Source organism: Siphateles boraxobius, unplaced genomic scaffold (genome assembly GCF_051911475.1).
Source record: "Siphateles boraxobius isolate OS27281-9 unplaced genomic scaffold, OSU_SipBor_1 25, whole genome shotgun sequence".
Taxonomy (NCBI): Eukaryota; Metazoa; Chordata; class Actinopteri; order Cypriniformes; family Leuciscidae; genus Siphateles; species Siphateles boraxobius.
In genome coordinates this window covers 36,235,145-36,252,681 of record NW_027508866.1, presented here as the reverse complement: position 1 = coordinate 36,252,681, position 17,537 = coordinate 36,235,145, and the positions used below count along the sequence as shown (strand labels likewise).

At 35.8% G+C, this 17,537-nt stretch overlaps 3 protein-coding genes across 4 annotated transcripts; 2 read left to right on the top strand and 1 right to left on the bottom strand.

The window, feature by feature from the left end:
- The first annotated feature begins 278 nt into the window (after positions 1–278).
- triap1 (TP53 regulated inhibitor of apoptosis 1) lies at positions 279–3,732 on the top strand. The gene is made up of 2 exons (XM_077243831.1): positions 279–547; positions 694–3,732. The coding sequence occupies exons 1-2, from the start codon at positions 401–403 to the stop codon at positions 769–771; spliced, it is 225 nt and encodes a 74-aa protein (XP_077099946.1). The 5' UTR covers positions 279–400; the 3' UTR covers positions 772–3,732.
- Positions 3,733–4,272: 540 nt separating this feature from the next.
- srsf9 (serine and arginine rich splicing factor 9) lies at positions 4,273–9,707 on the bottom strand. 2 transcript variants are annotated; one of them, XM_077243827.1, is made up of 5 exons: positions 9,595–9,707; positions 8,498–8,849; positions 8,220–8,410; positions 6,263–6,435; positions 4,273–4,909 (listed from the first exon to the last, which is right to left on the bottom strand). In XM_077243827.1, exons 2-5 carry the CDS (start codon positions 8,653–8,655, stop codon positions 4,688–4,690), a joined length of 744 nt encoding a protein of 247 aa, XP_077099942.1. In that variant the 5' UTR covers positions 8,656–8,849; positions 9,595–9,707; the 3' UTR covers positions 4,273–4,687. The 2 variants fall into 2 exon arrangements, with proteins under 2 accessions (XP_077099942.1, XP_077099943.1); XM_077243828.1 differs by having other exon boundaries at positions 8,498–8,681; positions 9,595–9,676.
- A 1,892-nt stretch (positions 9,708–11,599) lies between these two features.
- Positions 11,600–17,118, top strand: gal3st1b (galactose-3-O-sulfotransferase 1b). The gene is made up of 2 exons (XM_077242035.1): positions 11,600–11,788; positions 14,940–17,118. Exons 1-2 carry the CDS (start codon positions 11,688–11,690, stop codon positions 16,084–16,086), a joined length of 1,248 nt encoding a protein of 415 aa, XP_077098150.1. The 5' UTR covers positions 11,600–11,687; the 3' UTR covers positions 16,087–17,118.
- The last annotated feature ends 419 nt before the right edge of the window (positions 17,119–17,537 follow it).

Below are 17,537 nucleotides of genomic sequence, written 5' to 3'. Positions count from 1 at the left end.
CAGTAAATATCTCCCTCAGCACTTTCCCATTTTTTTTATACTTTTTTATGTATTACTTTTCTGAAGAATGAAATTGTTCTACGTCGTCTTCTGTTATTGATTAACAGAGAATGGTCTAAAACTCCAATATCACAAACATTTCTGTAATAATATTTCTCTCTCTATATCTATATTATATATATATATATTCATCGAAATAAAGATGCAATACAATGTAGACAACATTGAATAAATACATTTTCGACAGGTTAGACCTGAAATGACGTCATCATTGCGCGCCACGTGAGACCACGTGGTATCGTTCGGCAAAGTCAAAGAGAGATTGCGGAATAAACAGCGAGATCTCATCTGATAGACAACATTCAACCCGTGAACTGTGTCGTCTCATTGGGATAAGAAGATGAACAGTGTCGGCGAGGGCTGCACGGAGCTCAAGCGCGAATATGATCAGTGTTTTAACCGCTGGTTTGCCGAGAAATTCCTAAAAGGAGACCGCAGCGCAGATCCATGCAGCGAATTATTCCACAAATACCACACGTGTGTTCAGGTACATATACGTGCATGTCAACAATAATGTATGTGATTGTGAATCAGCCCTCGGAGGTGAGAAAACACGTGCGACTGTGCCTCAAAACCTATTGAGCTTCCTATAAACCTGCTGTCAATCACTGATGCTCTGATGTGTGTTTACAGAAAGCCATCAAGGAGAAGGACATCCCTGTAGAAGGTGTGGAGTTCATGGGCCCAAACAGAGAGAAACCAGACAGCTGATGGCCTGATGTTCATCTGAACGCGTTTTATTCTTTGCTTTATATGAACGAGGACAGCTCGTGTTGCATCAGACACAAAGACTGCATCGCTGACTCTGATGGACACATATTTTTGAGACTGTGCATTGCTTGTTAAATTATTAAATAGGGATTATTTGGCATGTTTGAGCTGTCAGCGTCGCTGAGGCTTTTTAAACGTGCAAGGAAATGCATGTGTGCATTAAAATGAAACCAGTTGTGTTTGGTTTGCAGACTGTCTTTAATGTGCCTCAGAAAATGTTTGTTGATGTGGAACAATACATGTGCATTATTTTTTACTTTATTTTAAATGCAGGCCAACAATTATTTCACTTCTCTCCTTAAGGCCATTTTGTTTTAGGAGGGGGGTGTAATGGTATTTAAATAATTTAAGAATATAAATGGATTTCAGGTAGTGATGCATGGGAGAAACGAAGCGTCGATTAAAGGGAAAAATTATTTTCTGTAAATGCAACGAAAACATGAACAGAAGCACGCTTTACAAACTAATTGCAAAATTTTAAAGTGTAGGCCTAATTATTATTAAATGCCGCTTACAAAACCATCTAATATCGTTAAAGCTACACTGTGTAACTTTTTGAGTTTATTCTTAGCTAAAAACACTAAGTTCTTTCAAAAATATATGTGCTCATTAATGTATATTTACTTCGTTCAAGTAATAAAGTATTCTCGTGAGTGTATAATATGCCATTGAAAATACATACGGGTGGGGGGTTCTAATGTCGGTCGCCATGTTGCCCCTCCATCTTGAAAGTACATTAGCCAAAGAGGGACATACGGTTAATTTAAGCTTCACCTTTCACTCATGGACGAGGTCGAACTGGAAGCCATGCTAATCTTGGACTACATTGGCCACCGTAGGAGTTAAAACGAAATCGGAATTGAGAGGAACAGAAACTAATATTCACTGGATGGTCATATACCTTTTCACCGCTAGATGGGGGTAAAAATCACACAGTGTAGCTTTAAATATGAAAAGTATGTATAATGTGTTGTTTTATTACTGTAGTCTTGTTTTTGTTTTATGGAGAGCTTGGTTCAGGCCAATTAGAGATTAATATAATGTCAACAAATTGATATAACTGATTAGATAAGAATCCATAAACTATATAGACACACGGATCCATGGGTTCAAAGAGATCAATATCGTTGTGTTGAAGCAAAGCATCGTTCACTGAAATCACGTGACTCAGTTTGATCGATAGGCGCTCTGAATCAATAGGAGCGTTTCCATTACAGATTTGCGCAAAATGTTTGCGATTTTTTTCTAAATGTAGACAAAACACTATTGTGAAATGACGGCTTTCCATTAACCGATGTTATGCGACTAAAACGTCAATTTTACCTCTCACGAGAAGTCATTTCAAACATCATGGTAACGGACGTTGTTAGGTTTATGTAGATCTTCTCAGTCACCACACTAACCATTATTTATAATCAAAGGAGACTTCGAAGTCTTGATTGTGGCATTTCTTTGAGGTTTAGAATCCAGTATTCCAGTAATTCTTTTGTCTTTTATGAATTTAATAAAGACCTCTGTCTCCTATTCTGTCCAAACACACCGCGTCATCTACACCAGGTGACATGTAAATGCGCAAAAACGGTTTCCACTGCAGTTTTGCGAAATATTTATTTTTCGAAATCCCGGAAAACCACCTCATGCGAGCGTAAAAACTTTATTGCGATAAATTGGAGTTTTTGCGAAATTGATGCGTAGGCCTATCCATTGGGCGTAATTTCAATTTGCGCAATTTAAAGAGAAAATGGAAACGCGGCGGTTCGAAATATAATTCGCAAAGGTTTTGAAGCTTCACAACGGAACGCGCCCATCAATAAAGTAAAGAATAAACCATATTTTCATAGATCCATGGGTTCAAAGAGATCTATAACCTTTTAAAAATGTCGAAACAGTTATGACATAACGAAGCATCGTTTACTGAAATCACGTGACTTTGGTAGTTTGATTGAACTGCGCTCTGGAAACATGATTCGCAAAGTTTTCCAAGCTTCAACAAAAAAACCCCAGTAAAATAACAAAAAAGTTATTATCTAGTTATTATTATCTTATTAGATGATTATATAATTGCATTTGAAAGATTTTCCTTTTAATAAAAATTTGCAATAGATTTGTAAAAAGTGTTATGCATGTTTTGCCCGTTTTTTGGTTGCATTTACACTGTTCTGACCACTAGGGGTCACTGTGGTGTCGGACTCGGAGTGTTTCGAAGCCTCAGCACAATATGGCACAATTCATTCAACTGTTTCAGTGTTTCACGAAGCCTCGATCTGCCTACCACTACAAGAAAGTATAGTAGTTTACATCACTGGATAAAACGGTTGATCGTATATCATTTACATAGTAAAACAGCGATTTAAATCTTACCTCGCATTCGCACTCTTTCACCATCAAACACAGAAGCCGAGCTAAAATTCGCGCGGTTTCTATGAAGAGTGACGGGTAAACTAAGCCCCGCCTTCTTTGATTTGATTGGCCAGCAGTCCTTTTTTTACGTTAATTAGCTCAGTTTTTATTTATTAAAACGTTTATTCCAACAAAATATACATGTAACATTTCGAAAGATACAAACGTTTCACATAGAATGCTCTAAAGAATTCCGTAGCATCGTAAAAACTTGAATAACATTTTTAATATCAGGTATTGATTGTAGCCTATATCCATAACTAAGGATAACATTCATATATATTCAAAGATATTAAAGAAAAACATATTGAGGAAGAAAAAAGAAAGTAAAAATAACAAAAGGGTATACATGCATGCTCAAAATAAAAGAGGAATTTAATTATTTGTAAATTAACATGTTTTCTCTTTGTCAGTGTAACTTATAACACAAATCCTGATGTACAGAATCCAACACATTGGGTTATTTATTGAAACCTAATTAAATCTGTGGTGTCACATCAGTACACTAATGGAAAATATCTATTGGGACTAATTAAAAAAGTCTGATTGTGCCAATCATTTAGCCTGTAATGGGCTTCACTTGTGATCAGTTGGTACTAACCCTTGAAATTAAAATGATTAAAGTCTTTCTGTACAAATGGCTCAGATAAGACAGAACATTTTATGGTTTAAATGAGCAATTTCTCAAACAAACATCAATATCTGAACTATTAAGAGCTCAACTTATGCTGAGCTCTTAATATTTCAGATATTGATGTTTGTTTGAGAAATGGCTCATTAAAGTAACCATAATTAGTCTCAACTAATAAAATATTAACTGTTACAGAAAAATCCATGACAAACAAAAGTAACATTCAATGGATCTTAATCTTAGTTAATGCTCATTTAACATTAATGCATCATTTTAATTAATTATTTAAAAGTATTACTGATAACCCAATGACTTGATTTTTAACTCCCAATTGCTCCGTTATCTGTTATTGTTTCCGTTATTCCTGCAAAACGGCGGTGTGTAATGACTCGCGATACACAGTGGGAGTAAATTTGACTTGATGCTTTAATTGAAAAAAAAAAAAAAATGCATACAGTCATCACATGATACAAAACAGACAAGGAAAAAAGATCACATAGGGGGAAATTCCAGAAAGAAACATTTAAAAAATTCCAGCCTTTTATTCAAATCATAAAAAAATCATCATGTTTATGAAATAGACCAGATTAATCACAAACAGCACGTCTTTAATGTCACCTCACGTCAATCACAAAGGACAAAACGGGTTATTCATCACAACCGCATCATCTGTTCTGAAAACACACGCACATCATCCATATGATCATTTACATATTCGCATGAACTGAACGGTGAATAAGGCCATTCGGGTTCCTAAAATGGAATGTAAATTACAAAATTGAGAAAGGAAAAGAGGGCGTGACGGCCGAGAAAAGGAGCTGGCGCTCATCGATAGTGGCGTGGCGGCGGGCTGTGATGCTGGAGGGGGGGGCGGCGGGAGGGCGGGCTATGGCGGGTCATGTGACGCGGTGGCGATCGGTAACGGGGGGGCGGAGACCCTCTGCTCTGGTACGCGGGTGAGTAGCGTCCGCGAGACCTGGACCGGGAACGCGAGCGACCCCAGCTTGTGCCTCGCTCCTCCATGACTCTGATGTAGGACGTCTCTCCCTGCACAACAAACAAGATGGATGAACTTTAAATCAGGGGTATTGTCGCTAACTCAAACTGGAGCTTTTTATATATATATATATATATAAACATGTATTTATTGAATTTTAACAGTTTACAAGAATACATGTTGATACATTTAACAAAACATATAACAGTCAAACTATAAAAGAATCACCCCCCCCCCCCCCCCCCCCAAAAAAAACTGGGTAACAACATTATATAATCATATACAGTTTAGGAGGAATCGACATAAAACTGGAGCTTTTAATGTTGTTTATATGCAGTAACGCATTACAAGTAACTCGAGTTACGTAATCAGATTACTTTTATCAAGTAACTAGTAAAGTAACTCAATACTTTTCAATTTACAACAAAATATCGGAGTTACTCTTTTCAAATAGGTAACACAAGTTACTTTGCTTTCCCATGACTGACAGCTTTTCTGTCCCCATGCAGAGGCGTTGTGTTTGAAAATGATGGTTATTGTAGTTCTGGACTAAATGTTAACATGAATTTACTCTTCTCACTTGCACAAAAAAAGATTCAGTATTCCTCAAAATGAATAAAATCATTGAAATGCAAAATCAGAATACTAAGCAAACCTCCAATAATTGATGTTAAATAAAACAAATATTTTTATGCATTTATTCTCACTTTATGTGATTTATGTGTACATTTACCAAAGTACTTGCTGCTGAACTAGTTTTTATTGGTGAAGTAAGTGTTAAACTTTATTCTCCTGCAATCCAGAATGGCAGCAGCAGCTGAAAGGTTTTTTTGAGCGGCGCACTTTACACACGTAAATTTGCATTTACTTCAGCCTTATTATTTCAATTTTTGTGTGAAAAGGCCTTTAAATTTGCCCAAAAATAGAACTTTTTTGTTATAAAAAAAGCACAGCCCAAGTGAGTAACGCGAAAGTGACGTGACATTACTTTTCCTAAAAAGTAACTAAGTAACTCAATTAGTTACTTTTTAAGGGAGTAATGCAATATTGTAATGAATAAGTTTCTAAAAGTAACTTTCCCCAACACTGTTTATATGTCTATATGGTGTTTTTAATGTGCTTTAAGACAAACCATGTGTAAATTCATAAGTCGACAGCATTGCTGAGTATTTTCTCCTTAAAACTGCAGTGAACCAAAGACAGTCTCAAAAACACGCTTTGAAATCACTGGTGTTTCTGACGTCACCAATGTAACCAATCAGATCAACATGTGATCATTGGGGGGCGAGATTTTGAAGGCCGAAAAAATACACCCATCCATCATAAAAATGATATATCCCTATAAAAAACAAAACCTGAGGGACGAACTGAAAATATTTGATTTTGCACACTCGTTTCCTCACCTGGTGTGATCTGAACTCTGTGCTGTCCAGACGCCGCAGCGCGTACTCCATGTCCTCACGTCTGAGGAACTCAACCACGCCCTCGCCGTCACGCTGCACGTCAGCGAAACACACGTCTCCAGCCTCACGCATGTGGTCTTTGAGGTCCTGCCAGCTGCCAGTGGGAGGAAGCCCTGCAGAGAAAGGTTTTTATTATGTTCATCAACCCATCTACAAAACACTTCCAGAGTTAAGTGCTGTAAACATTTGTGTAATATGCATGTAAACAAATTAACATCCATTTGCTAAATTAAAGTCAAGCATTCACAATTCATTATGATTATCAGTTAATAAAGAGTAAACCCTTTTCACATCTCTAAGGTTCTCAGAAGCAGAAGTCGTCATAGTTGGGTAAACTTCTGTAGTGTTTAGGTTTAGGAGTGGATGGCTGACTCTTAAAGTTTTTGATATTCCTTATATTCTATGTGGAGGTCAGGTCGGAGCAGTGACAGAAATCATCTTTTCCAAACAAATTACATCAACAAAATTCATCTTTGCAATGCAGAAGCTGCTTTTGAAGTGGCATTTAGATGCATTTACACAGACTGTTTAATGCAGCTCAGAGGGACATGGATACATTTAACCTGCAGTTACACATGCAGAAATAATGTTGGGATTAATTAGACATAAAACGCTGAATATTTATATTTTGAAATTATTTTAAAAAATTTAAAAACGACACTAGGAGACAGCGAGTCACTGTTAATGAGTCACTGACATTCAACCAATTCATTTAAACGACTGATTAATTCAGAAACGAATCATTTGACTATCTTAATGAGTGAGTCATTGAATCATTCATTCAAGCGTTTCGTTGATTCAGTAAGGAAACACCTGTGTGTTGCTCAGAGACGCAAAACTGTCCTGTGGTTTTGTTTCGAACTATTTTTGTTGGCGAAATTGAGCAAAAATAGGAAATACTGTGTCTAAAATGCAAGTCACTTAATATTAACGACTAGTTTATTGAACTGTTGTATAAAATCAATATCACATTTATAATCATGCTGATATTTAGAGAAAAAACTGCACTCTTCGTGTGACTTCGATTAAAGTACCTCATGTTTAAAATCTTTTCCTAAAAAGTAACTAACTAACTCAATTAGTTACTTTTTAAGGGAGTAATGCAATATTGTAATGAATAACTTTTTTAAAGTAACTTTCCCCAACACTGTTTATATGCCTATATGGTGTTTTTAATATGCTTTAACATAAACCATGTGTAAATTCACAAGTCGACAGCATTGCTGAGTATTTCCTCCTTAAAACTGCAGTGAACCAAAGACAGTCTCAAAAACACGGTTTGAAATCGCTGGTCTTTCTGACGTCACAAACTACCTTGTAACCAATCAGATCAACGTGTGATCGTCAACGAGTGGATCTCTGAGTGAGTGAGTGGAGGCGGGGCTCATTTGCATATTCATAGAGCCTTGTAAACTAAAGTAAACTTGTAAACCTGAGGCGAGGGTGTCGAATTACATTAAAGATATTTTAAGGCATGAAGAATTTTTTTTCCAAAGAAAAAAACTTTTAAATATGTAATTTTGGTTATCAAAGATGATTTAAGGGATCAAATTATTGACTACAGGGATTTTTAAATATATTAAATAATATAAATATAAAAGACATGAGAGGTATTTTTGCCCTTATTTTGAATATTGAGGGCATTATAAATGCATTTTAATAGAGTAAATCATGCAGTGAAAGCATGCACACTAAATGCACAAGCGCACTAGTCTAACCTACTAGACTACATAACGTAGTGTGTGTTTTTGTAAAGTGTGGGACATATTTGATGTCAGATCAAACATCATTAAAACAACAATCACGATATTATTGTAGTCGATATTTATCGCACACCCCTAATGTCATGTTAATTTAAGTGAAGGTGTCTGCCAGAGTCTCAAATCTCTTAACTCACCGGTTACAATAACACGAAACTCAGATCTACGTGTCGGGGGCCCAAACCTTCCCCGTGGCCCTCCGCCTCCTCCTCCACCTCCTCCTGCAGGTCCACTAAATTTGGATCCGGAAGAACGAGGGTATTCCACACGCAGCTTACAGTCTCCAAAAGCATATCCATTCCTTCCAAAGACGGCATCCTCGGCATCCCTAGAGGAAGAGAGGAAAGTGCTCCTAATTTTCGTTCTACACCTGAAAAAGCCTCGTCCCTGAGCTCTCTGAGGCCGTGCGACTCACCGTGGATCCTCAAATCGCACAAAGGCAAACGGGATGGTGCCTCTGTTGTTCTTCAGCTCAATATCCCGAATTTTTCCATATTTGTAGAAGAGATCCTCAATGTCCCTCTCCTGAACTTCCATGGGAAGATTTCCCACGTAGATCCGTCCGTCCGACATGGCTTAAACCTCGCTGGACCTGCAGCCTTCGAGGAAATAGAGCGTTTTTTTCCGGGTCAGGGTCTTTAAAACATCCAAACTCTAGTCCGTTCTTCTAAAAGCCACTATTTACAACTCTAAACTCTGGTGGAAGCAGTGCATGTCGAGCTCAAGTAACCCAGCAGAGGACCGTCTCCAGGACCACAGTCTGAAAACTTAGAAACACAGGATAATCAGTCAATATGAACATACATGAGGGTCAGGCGAGGAACAAGGGACTGAATGATGCTTCCAATCGACCACAAAATATTTGAATAACGTCTAAGAAGCACATGTGTGGATGATTTAAATGGTGATTTACATTTTGTAGGGAAAATATCTACTCATTTTGACATAGAACACGTATTAAGCTACCATACGTTATGCAAAGATCTAGAAAAACTACTTTTAATATGTTAAATGTCATTCAACACAAACATTGTAAAACATTTTTTTAATGAGCAGGGCCTATGAGTGACTCTGGTATTAGCTTATGGGCTTTGTAAAGAGAATAACTATGCAAAGATGTGAAAAAATATGATTAATAAAGGAGTACATGTTTAATAATGGAGTCAAATGCAAATGACTGGAGGAGCCATGACAGCTGCTAACAGTGCTAACATCTCTCATATCTTCTAATGTTGTTAATTCCCCACGCAATTTAAAATATAAACCTAGATTTGTTCTTTTATACTAGTATATATAATAATCACCTAAATTAGGCATAACATTGTCATATTTAAGTATTGTTTAGTAACAATACAACACAATGACATTAGCATACTAGCTGCTAGCTCCTTTGTTGAGACCAACTGCTCAGAGCAAAATGGCAAAACACGAGCGAATAACGAGGTCAGCCTTTTTCCTCATGAGCGAATGTGTTTAAATATTAAATATAAGGATAATTTAAGTTTGATTTACCTTATGAAATTGCAGCTCGTAATAAAAAACCGAGGATAAACAGGCGCACGAGCTTCCCCTCCCCGGATCAGGAAGTGAGAGAATCTAAATTCCGCCCCTTCAGGCGGAAACAAGCAAGTGCAGCAAACCGCTGAAACCCGTGACCGCGCAACGACGGACGGACACGAGCACGTCAGTGTATCAGGGCTAAATAAATAAATAAGTTATTATAGTTAAAATAATATAAAATGTTATTATATAACGAATTATTTATTAGAATATTTATTATAATAAATATCATTAAAGTAACATAAAATAACAAAATTTGTTATAGTTAAAATAAAATTAAATGTAATTATAGTTAAAATAAAATATTATATAAAAATGTCATTATAGCTTAAAGAAAAGAAGACAATAATAAAATAATGTTATTGCAGTTAAAATAAAATAAAATGTTACTATAGGTAAAATAAAATAAAATGTTGTTATTATAGTTAAAATAAAATAAAATGTTATAACTAAAATAAAAATATAATAAAATCATCAAAATGTCTAATGTCATTGGTAAAATAAAATAAAGATATTGTAGTTAAAATAAAATAAAATGTTATTATAATTAAAATAAAATATAATCAAATGTCATTAAAATCTCAAATGTCATTGGTAAATATAAAATAAAATAAACTGTTATTATAGTTAAAATAAAATCAATAAAATAAAATGTCATTATAGCTCAAATAAATAAAATAAAATGTTATTATAGTCAAAACAAAATAAAAAAATGTAGTTATTATAGTTAATAAAATAAAATTCAGTTATTTAAAGTATATCATTAACAATGTTTTGCAAAAAACTGCATAAAGAAACATAATATTTTTAATGTACACTAAAATCAAATTGTCCATGATAATAGACAATTCAATTGTCATCAGGGTTATTATCATATCATATCTACTTATAGTTATTATTATATTATTATCAACATTTCACATTTTTATTTTTGTTGTAACATGCATGTACTAAAGTAACTGAAACTGAAATATATATAGGCCTAATTAACTATTGATTATTACGAGGTTTTAACACAAGTCTAATGTTCACTCACACAACATGAGCGGGGTGTGTGTATTGACCACATCAGACGATTCTTTACATCACAGAATGTGACTTTCCATTGCTCTAGTGACAATTTATCATTTATAAACATCAAACCAAGCAGAACAAAGAACCGAGAGGTTTTTCTCCGTCAACAGCAGAACAGGTTCCCAAGAGCGCTATAGATGTCCCTCATTTGGATAATTATTGGATCGAGCTGTTATGTTATCTGTCTTTGGCCATGATTTCTCAGATGATTTAATGTGGTAAAGCAATGCTTCAACAAGGACTGATCAGGTATACGCTGCACTTAACTCTTTTATGACATCATATGGAATGATGACATCATATTAAGAATTATTTGAGCCGAGGAAGTAACATTTAACGGGTTTTGATGTGAACTTAATTAACCTCATGTCTGACACACCTTTCAAAAACTATCATTCAGGAAGGACTTGCTTTCCTTTTACAAGTGTTTTTCATTTACAGATTGAACTGTCATTAAACTCGCAAACATAATTCATTTTAACCATCCATATCACTTATAGTTATAGTTAGATATAGTTAGTAAATGTTACATTTAAGGTGTGTTGGAATGAGATTAAGGCAACTGTGAAACAAGAGTTGTACTTGTAAACACTGGCATACGCCTGTTTGATGTGTAAACATAAGAAACACTTTCTGTACAAATACAGAGACTCTGTGCATACAAATCCACCACACTATGACAAACAGCAATGCATACTCTAACAAATGTAGCTAAACTCTCGTTTGCAAATACCAAACAAAATCAAAACATGTCTACTAAATCTTATTTCCAGGGAGTAAAGATCTGATATCAGTTGCAACACAGCAGCCGTCTTAAGAACTAGTCTGACCAACTAGCAATCAGCGAGAGTGAACAGTCTTGTTTTTTGGTTCTTGTAAGACTAGTCTACGGTTTATGCAATCGGTCACATGTATAGATAAAGGGATCTTATCTATGATTTCCTGTTAACAGTCCAAGAGAGTTTGGAAGGATGATGAAGCGAGTGATACAAAAGTTGTTTTTGGGGGCTTTTGTGATTTGCATCATGGGATTCTACTGTTTCATTGCTCCAGCCTCACTGGATACACACAGGTAAGCACACTTTGTTGTTTCGTTTTACATTTAGCATATATTGTTAAAACAGCTGTTTACGTGATGTAAAAAACCAAGCAAATAAAAATCATATAAGATCTTTTGCTAATTTAATGTAAAAATAACAACCCAAGCAATGCCGAAAACCAAAGTGACACATTTCTGAGAGAGTAAAGTAAAATAAAAACTTGGAATAACGCACTGCATAAGTCTACACACCCCTACACTAATATAAGTTGAAGCATCCTTTGATTTTGAGTCTTATCAGCGGTTCTGATTTGTTTGATTTTATTTACATCACAAAAACCAGCTGTTTTAACGGGTGTGTGACGACTTTTTTATCCACTGTAAGGCATGAGTCAGAAAGAAATCAGATTATGGAATCAGCAAATTGAGCGATTATAGCGATTGGAGCACCCATGTTATTATCAGAGTATTTTAAGGTAAAAAAAACTGATTTTCAAGTATATCGGTATATTAACATTTTTCAAGTGGTTGAAAGTTGTAAAATATATATAGACCTGTAATACTGGAAACAGTATTTTACATTTCTGGCAACCACAGCTTGTTTATTGTTAATTTAACAGGATATTTGTTACATTTTATTCATGCCATTCACTGTAAAAAAAAATATCTGTGAAATGTACGGTAGAAAAAACGGCAGCTGTGGTTGCCAGACATTTACTGTAAAAATACAGTATAGCAACATTTAAGGATTTACAGATTTAACTTAAGTTATATAACGTTTATTTCCCAACCTATTAAAGTACTAATATCTGTTCTGTGCCTTTGTAATAAACTGACAACCACTAAAACCACATGGTGATGAGGTAGTCACATGATGAATCAAAGCTCATTACAAGTTGAGAAGGTCAATGATAATGTATAAAAGACTTTCACACAAACACTAAACACCATCATGGTAACACACAACACTTACAAGTTATGCGATAAACATTCATTTAACAACATGTAACATAAAAACATAATGTACACTGATTGGAACAAACTAGGGCATAGTTATTTCAGAAGAAATACATCACATTTTTGAAGCGTCACATGGGAATTCTGGGAATGTAAATTTACGGGTTTCACTGTAAATTATTCAGTGACTTGTTATTTTTCCCTTCTGTCAATTTAACTGTATTTTACTTTAAAATAAAGTTTTAGTTATTAACATTATCATATAGGGGAACTTACTGTTAACCAATAAACACGATTTACTGTAGCATTTTTACAGTTATTCACCGTTAAAATCACCGTTTTTTATCGTGTATTCCGTCTCAATGTCCGGCACGGGTAAATAATGATAATGCGGATTACAAGGTGAGGTATCTTTATTCATTAACTTTTGACCATTCGGTGTGTAAATTTTAAGAAAAAAATCTATAACGAATGTCTTTTACTTTTGCTCAGTTTTATGCATCCTTGCTGAATAAAAGTATTTATATCTGAAAAATCCTGATCGGAGTAGTTAAAAGGATGGCTTTAAGACCCCATGATTGTTGATGGATGATTGGTATCGGCAGGTTGTAAAATAGAAAGCCACATGTTGAATCATTAGCAACCAATGTGAACCCTAATGCTCAAAACAATTAAAGGTACAATATGTAAGAATTTTGTAATAAAATATCCAAAAATCACTTGCACAGTGTGATATATTTCCTGCAGTTGTGTACTTACAATAGGAATTCAGGTAGAGAGGGACACTTAAGCTTTTGGGTACTGTAAAGGGTTAATTCTGTAAGCCAATCACAACAGTTATTACTATGTTGTAGCTGGATGTCTATTGGATATAAAATAAAGGTTGTGATTGGAGTGATATCACAGATGCGGTCCAGTTGTTATTTTTCATATTGCTTGACTCCTGGGACCTCACGGTAAACCCGGCAAGTGTAAATCTATTTTAGAATTATAAGGTTGATAATTCTGTCACTTATGATGTAACAATAAAACTTTTGCTTTTACATAGATTTATACTGGCTGTGTATTAGAGATTAATAACAATGATCATCTAACTGTATCAAATATTTGTGAAAATTACATTCACACCACCGTCCCACTCAACCTGACAGTTTTAGGCTGGGTGGGACAGTGCATTTCAGGTTGAGTGGGACAGTTTTAGGGCTAATGCTAGCAAACACAGTGCAGTCATTTCATGAACAAAAGATAACATTTTAATAGCCATGAGAAGTCACCCTCTTCGTCTCTCACAAAATCCGCCATGTTCATCGCCATTCACTATGTCTACTGTAGGAAAAATAGCCAGCTACTATTCACGCCGGTATGTTGACGGAAGTTGGGGGATTTCAGGTGTTGAGTGATATGACTGCGCCCAATCAGCAGTGCTTCGCCTGTGATTCAACCTAATATAGTCCCTATATTAGTCAATCTCAGCCTAGGAAATAGCCCAGTCTTAATCTGACTTGCTATTTGTACTCGTTGTGAATACGCAGGCCACAAGAAGTAATTAGTTTTTTTTTTTAATCACTTTTAATCACGACATGCCACCTGACAACATATGATTCCATTCATTATGCTAAGCTAAGCTAGCGTCGGCGCTGACAAACTAATGGTATGTTCACACCGAACGCGAATAGAGCGTCAAATACGCGTCTATCACGTCTAGTTAGACGCTTGAATATTCGCTCGAGTTCAAATTTTTCAACTTGCGCGGAAGACGTTCGCGGCAAACGAGTCGCCCAATTCACGTCATTCGCGACGCCCGGCGCGAATGATGCGTCTATTCGTATCTTCGCATTGACTTTGTATTTAATCTACTCGCGCAAACAATTAAATTTGCGTTCGGTGTGAACACACCATAAGACAATGCATGCACTGAGACAAAAATGCTTTTGCCCACCTATCTTAATGTAGGGGAGACGGTGAATAAGCCCTATTTCAAAAAACGGTGGAGTGTTCCTTTAATTTTTTCCAGAGCTGTATTTCATTCCATGTAATAAATTACATTTAAAGGACCATTTTTGCTTCTACTCCGAAATCAAATCGACATACAGTAGTCAACATTTGAAGTAAAAAAAGTTCATCAAAGTTGTCCTTTGACAAAAATGGGTATTGTTCAAAATGTATGTATAACTTTGAAAGGTTTTGATCCACAGTTTTTATCCTCTATTTTTTGTATATTTTTCAGTGAACTTCTGGCCTCATGTGCACCAAACATTAAAGTGTGGAACAATTCACAAAGCATCAGAGAAGATGTGGCCTGTGCGCCTAAATTGAACCTGATGTTCCTGAAGACCCATAAGACGGCCAGCAGCACTTTAATGAACATTCTCCTCCGCTTTGGAGAAAAGAATCAGTTAAAGTTTGCTCTCCCAGACAGCAGTAATGACTTCTCCTACCCATCCAGCTTCATTCGAACTCAAGTGAAGAGCTACCAGCCGGGGACATGCTATAATATCGTGTGCAATCACATGCGATTCAATGCGCCTGAGGTGAAGAAGCTACTCCCGGCGGACGCCATCTTCTTCACCATCATACGAGATCCTGCAGAGCTTTTTGAGTCAATGTTTCACTACTTCAAAGCTTACATACCCCAAACATGGAGAATACCTGGAGAAAACCAATTTAAAGAGTTCCTCGCGCACCCAAACCGCTACTTTAACCCAAAGGGAATCAACGCGTTTTACCTCAAGAACCTACAGTTTTTTGACCTTGGCTTCGAGAACGATTTGGATGCTGGAGATCCAAGAGTTCAACAAGGGATTGAGTACGTCGAAAAGCATTTTCAGTATGTTTTGATATCGGAGCACTTTGAGGAGTCGCTCATTCTGCTAAAAGATGCTCTATGTTGGCAAATGGATGACTTGTTGTTTTTTAAGATTAATGCTCGAAACGTCACGTCTGTAGCTCTCATGAGCCCGGAGATGAAGACTCAAGCTCGGCAATGGAGCGGCGCTGACTGGCAGCTTTATCGGCATTTTAACGCTACTTTCTGGGCGCGTGTGGAGGCGTACGGCCGGAGCCGAATGGAGGAGCATGTGAAGGAGCTACGCAGGAGAAACGCAGAGATGGAGGCCATTTGCATTGATGGAGGGCGAGCTGTGGAGGCGAAGGACATCACAGACAGACACATGAAACCATGGCAGCCCATTGGAAAAGCTTCCATATTAGGATTCAACCTGAGGACCGATATTGACCAGCAGTACCATGAGCTCTGCCGGAAAATGCTGACACCTGAGATCCAGTATTTGACTGATTTAGGAGTCAATCTATGGATCACTAGATTATGGGGCTGGTTTAAGGATAGTATTATTCAATTTTGGATGAGTTCATGACTTCATATGGAATTTTATATTACACACTAAATTAAAGTCTATGTAATTTTTAATACTCACTGTTTCATATTTAGTAGCTAAGTGTTCATTTGTTGGTCGTTTCATTTTTAAATTATTATAATTTTTAATATACTAAAATGCAAGTAATATAACTGAAAATCAGGACTCCGATTTGTAAGGTTACATTTACTGTTGTTCGGCGAAAATTCGTTTCAATCTGTGATTCTTTGTTTGGTAAGTTACTCTAAAAATATAAATGAATTACTAGTTTCAACAGTGTCATTAGATTAGCTACTTTAATTACTCTCTCTAAAAAGTATAGCATTATTTATTATTACTAATTCCGTTCTAAATTCCGTATTTACCTCAAGCAGTTGAACAATAAAAGGATAGATAAAAACTACTCTTTTAATTCTTTCAAATAAATAATTAAAAACTGCATAAATTATTCTTGAACTAAACAAGTTATTTAAATGGAGAAGGTTACATTTAAAACATACAAGTTAACATTAGACATACAATTTTGATATTAAATCCACTATTGTTAGAATTGTAGTATAGTCTAAACAGTATTTAATGCACCTTTAACCTGCGGGGGGAAAAACTCGCGGCAACAATTTAAAAGTAGCGAATTTGAGCCGATTTTAGAACATTGTTTTCATCTGTCACGCGTCACCTAGCAACGAGGCGCTTGTTTGATTAGACAGGTGTCCTGCACAATCAACGGTTTTCTCCTCATGAAGCTCACTCAGGAGTCGAGATATTTAGTTAATTTTGATTAACTATACCTGAACTGATAAGTGTCATTATTTTAATGTCATTTCATTGAATTGTTATTGTTTTCTCTAGCACAGTGCAGTTTCACATTATTACTGCAGCACAATATTATTATTTGTTTTACTAATGCAACACACGCCTCATTTTAAGCCTCAACAGGGGAGTATTAAGGATTTACATTTAAATTCATTTTATATATGATTCCACCGAGACTTAAAAAGTGTACTGTTTTAATAAAGCAATGCTAAACAATAAGCTGTCGTCTCCTTCTTCACCATATTGAGAAATTAGAGATTTTATGGACCTATTTAGGGACACAATGTTTTAATGCATATCTAATAATATTGTTTTTATCGTTTATTGATTGCTTCACAATTGTAATAAAGAGTTTTATTTAAAAAATACAAGTTAACTGTCTGTTTCAAAACAAACAGTGACGCTCAACGGACTTTTCAGGCGTTCGCCAATCGAACTCAAGCACATGTTCATTGATAGGCTTTCATTGGACAGCAGCGCGTCCTCAAAATGGGCGGGGCTTATCGGCTCGTTATTTCGTCTAAATAATAATGCTCCTATTTTAACGTTTCACTGTTTATTTTAATTCAATTATCGCTAGTAATGTTAAACAATATAATTATTTTGATAATTCAAAATAAATGCTGAAGAGACGGCTA